The 9,305-nt window shown below is 19.2% G+C and overlaps 4 protein-coding genes across 4 annotated transcripts in view; 2 read left to right on the top strand and 2 right to left on the bottom strand.

Moving 5' to 3' along the window:
* PRSY57_1430000 (NADP-specific glutamate dehydrogenase, putative) overlaps positions 1-515 on the top strand; it is a gene marked incomplete at both ends in the record, with an annotated part of 1,790 nt that extends 1,275 nt beyond the window's left edge. The window contains one exon of the mRNA XM_012909900.2: positions 1-515. This exon is cut by the window's left edge and continues 876 nt beyond it. Within this exon, the coding sequence (XP_012765354.1) occupies positions 1-515 (515 nt within the window).
* A 2,164-nt stretch (positions 516-2,679) lies between these two features.
* Positions 2,680-3,477, top strand: PRSY57_1430100 (hypothetical protein; the record flags this gene model as incomplete). Its single annotated transcript, XM_012909901.2, has 1 exon — positions 2,680-3,477. One exon carries the CDS (start codon positions 2,680-2,682, stop codon positions 3,475-3,477), a length of 798 nt encoding a protein of 265 aa, XP_012765355.1.
* A 1,026-nt stretch (positions 3,478-4,503) lies between these two features.
* On the bottom strand, positions 4,504-5,022 carry PRSY57_1430200 (cytochrome c oxidase subunit 2, putative; the record flags this gene model as incomplete). The annotated part of the gene is made up of 1 exon (XM_012909902.1): positions 4,504-5,022. One exon carries the CDS (start codon positions 5,020-5,022, stop codon positions 4,504-4,506), a length of 519 nt encoding a protein of 172 aa, XP_012765356.1.
* Positions 5,023-5,924: 902 nt separating this feature from the next.
* Positions 5,925-6,793, bottom strand: PRSY57_1430300 (mitochondrial ribosomal protein L17-2 precursor, putative; the record flags this gene model as incomplete). The annotated part of the gene is made up of 2 exons (XM_012909903.2): positions 5,925-6,119; positions 6,215-6,793. The coding sequence occupies 2 exons, from the start codon at positions 6,791-6,793 to the stop codon at positions 5,925-5,927; spliced, it is 774 nt and encodes a 257-aa protein (XP_012765357.1).
* Between the last annotated feature and the right edge of the window lie 2,512 nt (positions 6,794-9,305).

Here is a 9,305-nt window from a genome sequence, read left to right on the forward strand (position 1 = left end):
TAAATTATATTATGGATATAAAAAATAATCAAAGATTAAGATTAAAAGAATATTTAAAATATTCTAAAACTGCTAAATATTTTGAAAATCAAAAACCATGGAATATTCCATGTGATATTGCTTTTCCATGTGCAACACAAAATGAAATTAATGAAAATGATGCTGACTTGTTCATACAAAATAAATGCAAAATGGTTGTAGAAGGTGCAAACATGCCAACACATATAAAAGCTTTACACAAATTAAAACAAAATAATATCATTTTATGTCCATCCAAAGCTGCTAATGCTGGAGGGGTAGCTGTAAGTGGGCTAGAAATGAGTCAAAACTCTATGAGGTTGCAATGGACACACCAAGAAACTGATATGAAGTTACAAAATATTATGAAAAGCATTTATGAACAATGTCATAATACATCCAAAATTTACCTGAACGAGTCAGATTTAGTTGCAGGTGCTAATATAGCTGGGTTTTTAAAAGTAGCTGACTCGTTCCTAGAGCAAGGAGGTTTATAAGTATAAAGAGTCAGATTTAGTTGCAGGTGCTAATATAGCTGGATTTTTAAAGGTAGCTGACTCGTTCCTAGAGCAAGGAGGTTTATAAGTATAAACATATATATATATAATAAAATAAATACAATCATTTCGATATGTACAAAAAAAAAATACCCACATTGACCTTATTCACTTTAAAATAATATAAACTAAATAAGCACAACATATATATGTAAAAAAATTATATAAATGGTTAATAATTATATATTCATATATATTTTTTTTCACACATATATATATATAATAAATTCATATAACTGTTTCATATTAATTATTATTATATACACAACTTTATGTATTTATCATACAATTTATAGGTTTATATATATATAATATTTTATTTATTTAATTTCTTTTTATATTTTAAATAAATTTTTTAATATTTCTATTATTAATTTATTTTTTTTGTTTATAATATATAATTTATTATTATCTTTTTTTAACACTATAATTAACATATCAAAAAAAACCCTCTCAATAATTAACATTAACATTAATAATATATATATATATATATTATATATGTATATTTAAATACCATTTTTATTTATTCATTTGGAAGACTTTGTAAGAATATTTATGTAAAAAATTATTATCCAGTGTATTCTTATTTTCCTTTTGTGCATTCAAAAAAAAAAAAAAAAAATGTATAAAAATAATACATAAATCAAAAAAAAATTTTAAACATTATATATATATATATATATATATATATATATATATATATATTATACTGTATATCATATATATATACATATAATATGTAGTAAGCTTTCCACATAAATGCGAAAAAAAAAAAAAAAAAAAAAAAAAAAAAAAAAAAACACACATAAAAATATAATAAAAAATGGACCTAATTATCACACATTATACTCGTTTTCCTATATATAGACCAATGTGTATATAAAGTATTATACATTACTTTTTAATATATATATATATATATATATATTCGTATTTTTTTTATTTTTATTTTTTTGATATTTTATTACTTTTAAATTCACATATAATGAATTTTTTCTTATTTTATTTCACGAATATTTTCTTTAATATATAAGATGAAAAAATATGAAACATAAACATTTATTAAGTAAAATAAGGAAATAAATAAAAAAAAAATATATATTTATATATGTGTATATTTATATATATATATATATATATATATGTATATATAACTTACATATATCATTATATATATAACATCAAAATGTAGAAAATAAAATTTTATTACGTAAAGGTTTAAAAATATAAAAAATAAAATTATCATTAGACTTATAAGAATTATAATATTAAAATAAAAGTAAAAAAAAAATAATAAAAATAAAAAAATAATTATATATATATATATATATATTTATAAGTTTATATTTTAATATTACTTATTATATATAAAATACTATTATAAGTGAATATAAAATTACTGAAAGGAAATTGAACAGTTATATATATATATTTATATATATATATATATTTATATATATTTATATTTATTTTTTTATTTATGGACAGAAATAATTCATATATATCATTGTAGATAATAAAATTAGTTTTCATTATTCTTACGATTTTTCATTATAAATAAATTTAATTTAATTCAAATAATTTTTTTATTTACATTCATTATATTATATATATATATATATATATATGTATACATATGTTTACGTAAATGTACACGTCAGTATATTTCTAGCAGTCTGCATAAATGCATGACATTAATTGAAAACTACAACGTTATACAGATATATATATAGGTGTATTGGAATGAAATTGTTTGTATATGCGCATAAAGACACATAAATAAAACCAAACAAACATATATATATATATATATATATATATTTATTTATTTATTTACTTACTTATTTATTTTTCCACAACAATCCGCATATTTATAATATTTGTTTACATATATATATTTTTTTCTCGTATTGTTCTATGTAATAATATATATCTCATAAAAAAGTAAAAGAAAGCACACACACATGTATATATGTATGTGTGCATATATATATGCCCTCGTTGAACTCCTCCCACATATATATGTATAAATATATATATATATATATATATATATATATTTATTTATTTATATTTAAAATTTTGATAAAGAAGAAAAAGGATGGCAGAAAGCAGTTATAGGGATACACAATTATTCAAACCCAATGGTGTGAATATATTTGATAGTAATCTTGGTATGAACAACAAAATAAGTGAGAATATAAGCGCAGAAGAATTATTCCAGTCAAAAAATATATACCGAGATGTGAAATCTAAAGTAATTCCTGGTCCTATAAAAACAACTACTGTTGAGAAAGTAACAAAAATACCTAAGATAATATTTCGTGAGAGACAAAAAGATATAGTAAAGAAAGAGAAAAAAATTATTCATAAAGAAGTTGAAATAGAAAAAATTGTTGAAGTTATTGAAAATAAAGATGAAATTGTATATAATGAAGTGAAGGTACCAAAATATATAGATGTTCCAATTCTTCAACCAAGACAAGAAGTTCATTATCAACAAATATCAAAAAATGTTCCACGAGGGGTAGAGTTAGTAATTACACAAACCTTAGAAGTACCTAGAATTAAACCTAAATATGTAGAAATACCTGTACCTATATATGTACCTTGTTATATTGAAGTACCAATACCTGCACAATATATTCCTATCGAACAAAATGATGATAAGGAACATTTTACTTCTGGAATATCAAATGCATCCAAGCTTTCCAAACATCCACATATGCAAAACAATTCTATGGAATTCCCACATCATTATAATAACCCTTATGTAATGAATCCTAATTTAAATATGAACGATGACAAGTCTGTATGTGGTAGTTCTAAAGCTTCCATACAAAATATTTCTTCTGAACAAAAAAATGTAGAAAAAATGGTCATTGCTGGGAATTTATAATTATATTGGAATGTTCAAAAAAATGTATGTACTACGAATATATGAATGTACCACGTATATATGAATGTACCACGTATATATGAATGTACCACGTATATATGTATGTACCTGTGAATTTTTTTTTTTTTTTTTTTTTATCTATATATATATATATATATATATATATATATATTACAAATATGGAAAAAAATAAAACAAAATAAAATTAATTGGATAAATAAATATAAATAAATAAATAAATATATATATATATATATATACATATGAACCTTCGTTTATACCTTATAATTAATTATTTTGAAAGACATTAAGGGATGGATATAAAATTGAAGCACATTTCACATTTATAGATAAATTAGACTTGATATAAAAATATATAACCTTAATTTTTTATTATTCACACAATATATATATATATATATATATATAATTTTTTAATGCTACTATTTTATATATATATAATTTTCTTTATCATTTTTATATTCGTGAAATTTTTTTTATTTGCTCCTTTTTCAGTGTTTAACAAAAGTTTTGACTTTTATTAAACGTTTCCAAAAAAAAAAAAAAAAAAAAAAAAAAAAAAAAAAAAAAAAAAAGAAGGAAATATATATATATATATATATATTTTTATATTGTATATACCTTAACGATATGGTAGGATATGAGAAAAAAGTTCCTTCGTCCTAAATTACAAGTTCCTTATTGAAGTACTATATAAAATGTATACTGTAACAATTTATTTTTTCGATATATAGATACTTCTAGTTATTATGAAGCAGAGATTTTATAATACAAACTTTATAAATATATATTTATGGTTTATATTTCCATAAAGTTTTTTTTTTTTTTTTTTTTTTTTTTTTTTTTATAGTTGAAAAAAAATATTAATTTTAAAATTATAATTTATTATGTATATATATTGCACTTGTTAGAGTTAGAAAACAAAAAAAATATATAAAATAAATATACATACATATGTGCATACATATATATATATATATATATATATATAACCATGTGCTATCTTCATTCCTTATAATATTTTTTCGCATGAGCTGCATATGCCTCTGGTGAGACAGCCTCGACTACTATGGGCATAAATCCATGCAAAGTACCACACATTTCAGAACACTGACCATAATATACTCCTTCTCTTAATATAAAAGTTGTAATTTTATGTAAGCGCCCCGGAATAGCATCAGCTTTTATTCCTAAACTAGGAATAGACCATGAATGTATCACATCAGTAGCTGTTACTAGAAAAGATATATGTGTTCTTGTAGGCAATGTTAATCTTTTATCAACTTCTAATTGTCTTAACATACCAGGTTGTAAATCTTCATCTGTTACCATATTTGATTGAAAAACGTAATACTTTGGTATTTTATCTGGATCTTCTAAATATTTCTCAGGTATTGGATAGTCTTCTGCTCTTACATTTTCTGCTTGTAAACTTTCTTGGTCATTTACATTTCTTAATAAAAATTTATTTTCTGTAAAAGCGATCTTTTTATTAAATCCTAACCAACTTTTAATCTTATCCATTTTCCCTTTCTTTTTTAAACATGCATATGTAATATAAATGTGTGAGTATTATAAATAAAAATATATATGGTACATCCTATGTATTATTATAAAATATATTAACACGAAATGGATATAATAAAATATATATAATTTTGTCAAAAAAAAAAAAAAAAAAAAAAAAACATATATATATATATATATATATATATATATATTATCTTTATATAGTCAATACCATCCGCACGTATTTATATTTTATTCAAAGTAGATTCATTTTTATAAAAAAATAAAATTAAAATATAAATAAATATATATGCGCACTGATATAATTATTATCGTTCGTTTATTTATATTATTTATTATATATATATATATATAATATATATTTTTTTTTTTTTTTTTTTTTTCAAAGTGAAAATTGTAAAATTTAAATAAATTTACTACTTTTTTTTATTCATTCAAATATTTTTTTATAAATGTGTAAAATGTTATATTTTTTTTAAAAGGATACACTTCATAATATTATATATAAAAAAAATTTATTTGTTAATATATATTTTTAAATAAAAAAAAAAAGAATACAAACACGTTTATATAAATAGGAACACATAAAAATATAAATATGAACCAAAAAAAAAAAAAAAAAAAAATATATATATATATACACATATAATATATATATATATTATATATATATATAAAGGAATATACAAAAATATATTTTTATATTTTGTTAATATTAAATTGAATTATTATAATGCATATAATGAAAAATGATTTTCCCTTTATTTCTATTTATTTCAAGTAATAAAAATATATATAAATATATATTTTATATTTATATATAAATAAAATTTTTTTATAGACAAAATATATAATTATGGTCCTAAAAGAATATTTCTTTATTTTCCTTTTTTTTTTTACGGCTTAAATTTTTTCCTGTAATTTAAAAATGTTCTTTCTGTAACACTTGGTAGAGGTAAGTCTACATAAAAAGGTTCCCTTCCTTTTTTTGGTCCTTTCAACATAGGGTTATTAAATTTTTTATATTTTTGTATTAATTCAGGGTTAATAATAATTTCATCATCATCTTCTTCATTCTCTTCATCATACCACTAAAAGATAAAATATAACATAAGTATATGTGTACATATATGTATAAATAAATAAATATATATATATATATATATATTATGTTATTTTTTCTTACAGATTTCTCGGGAACATGACCAGTGTCAGCAAAGTCAGGAAGAAGGTGATCATTTTCATCAAGCAAATGAAACCTTTTTGCTATATTAAAATATTTTCGAAAATTTCTTCTATTTTTTTTCATTTCTTCATATATAAATTTAATTTTATTATAACCTACAGGTTTAGCTGGTCGTAGTTCTCCTGGTCTATCTATAAATTCGATATAAGCCAAAGGTGCTGAATCTCTTAAACGTAATTTCCATTGATTAATAATCCTAGTAAAAAAAAAGGGTCTATGTCTATATAATGGCACATAAAATTCGTATAATCTTCTTCTCCCTTGTGCTGTTCTTAACATACTTTCTACTTTTAAATTATTTTCTACATTATCTTTTTTAGCCAAATAAATTAACTCCTCAGCATAACCTTGTAACTCTTTTGCTTTTGTTAAAGTTGTTTCTATCCTTCCATATTTTAATAATTCATTCAACTGGTTTTTTATACTATCCCATTTATGATGTGGCTGTTTATGAGCTCTTCTAAATAATCTCCTCCTCACCCCTAAGTTCACGAATTTAAGGGTCGAAGTATATCCCATATTTTATACACTTGCTAAAACATTAACACATATGTATATACATATATATATATATATATATACTTACATGTATTCAAACATTTATATTTTATATCGTTGCCCCTTTATAAGCACACTTCTTTTTTTTTTATCTATAAAATATTTATGTTTCTTCTTTAAAAGTAACTTCTCTATTACAAGCATAAGCATGAGGATTCATTCTATATGACTATACTTAATATAATAAATGATATAATATACGATTTACTTTTTTTTTTTTTTTATTTCCTTATATATATTTTATTATAGTATATAAAATATTTTTCATTTTTGTGTGAATTAAAATATATATATATATATATATTACTCAATACAAAAAAATTAATTCATTATACATATATTTATTTTTATACACAAAAAAAAATAAAGTATTTTGTACCCTTACACATATATACGCTTTTGCAAAATTTTACCTTCCTTTATAATCATAATATAAAAAAAAAATATATATATATATATATGAACATATATATATATATATATATATATATATATATATATATATTATCAATTTTTTATTTCAACTATATAAAAATATATCGTTCCCTTAAACATACATGACATATATATATATATATAGTGTTGAGAATTTTCTTTTTTTTTTTTTTTTTTTTCACATTTCATATATTTAAAATTCATATGATATTTAAAAGTATATGGCAAAAATATATAGAATGCTATAAAATGAACTATTCTTATGATTAAAATAAAAACAGGAATAAAAGAATAAATAATATTAAAAAAAAAATTAAGGTGTAAATAAATTATTAAATAAATAAATATATATATATATTTGAACCTCTTCTGAAAAATATAAGAAAGTAAAAAAAAAAACGTGATAAAAATAAGAACAGTTTTTATATGACATAATAATATAAATATATATATATATATATATTGAGGAATCATTCCTTTCAATGTTTTAAAATGATGTTACACTTTTTATTTTTCTCTTTCTCTCTCTTACTATATATATGTATATTACTTATGAAAATAATAATATTGACATATGGATAATTTTTCCATATTATACCTAAGACAATAAAATTTAATTATTGTTATAAAATTAATAATGATAATATATATATATTTTATTATATATGTAAATTCTTTATTTGTTTGTTATTTTTTTTATATAAATTATACGTTCACACATATGTTATTTCCTGTTTTACTCATTTTTTCTTTTTCAAAAAAATATTACAGCAATAGATTATGTAAAACAACTTACTTTTTATATATTTATTTTTTTTGCATTTAATAGGAAAGGAAAGAAAAAGAAAAAAAAAAAAAACAAGGTCGAAATATATAAGTTTGTTAATGATATGAACATCATACACATTTTGTTATAAAAAAAAATATTATAATGCACAAAAAATATTTTATAACATGTCCAAATATTATAAGATAAATATAAATATCATTTATAATAATTATTTCAATTTCATATTTCCATTCTATCTATATTTATTTTAAATGTTTTACTTTAAACAGTTTTAGAAATTTCATTTTATACAATTTCAAATATGTAATATATGTAAATATATATATATATATACATATTTATTTATTTATCTTTAATTTCTATATGAATATAAAACAATATTTTTTTTTCACACGAAAAGAAATATATGCTTAAATAAGTGAACAGTATTTTTCATTTCTATTTTATATTTTTAATCAGTATTTTTCATTTCTATTTTATATTTTTAATATATAGACTGAAAAGACTAATCAGAAAGATAAAAAAAAAAAAAAAAAAAAAGTAAAAGAAAAAGAAAAAGAAAAAGAAAAATCAATAAAATAAAATAATGAACGAAAATGTTTGCTTTCTTTTTCATCGCATTTTTTATATAGCCTTAATTATGTAATTAAATAATATATATATATATATATATATTAAAAAAAAATACTATATTTTTACATATACAATTTGATGTAGAAGGAAATAGTAGTATACAAAAGTGTATATAATTAAATATATATATGAGTGTATACATTCATATATATATTACCAATTGAGTGAATTTATATTTTCTTGGATATTATATGAAATAATAAAAACAACTGTAATATTAAAATGATCATAAAAAAAAAAAAAAAAAACCATATACATATATTTTTTATATTTATAATACTCACACATTTATATTACATATGCATGTTTAAAAAAGAAAGGGAAAATGGATAAGATTAAAAGTTGGTTAGGATACACAAGAAAGAATAAAAACAATAAAATATACAGGCTCATAACATACATATATACATATGTACATATATATATATATATATTATAATTATTTATTAGAAATGAAAGATTAAGAAAGAATTAAATTTAAATATACTGAAAAAAGAAATATACACATTCTGGATCATATAATAATATCCTCACACTTTTGTGTATAAACTGTTGTGTAATATATAGATAGTTCAATATATATATATATATATATATATATATTTTTTTCAAAAA

The sequence above is a fragment of the Plasmodium reichenowi genome, chromosome 14 (assembly GCF_001601855.1).
Source record: "Plasmodium reichenowi strain SY57 chromosome 14, whole genome shotgun sequence".
NCBI lineage: Eukaryota > Apicomplexa > Aconoidasida > Haemosporida > Plasmodiidae > Plasmodium > Plasmodium reichenowi.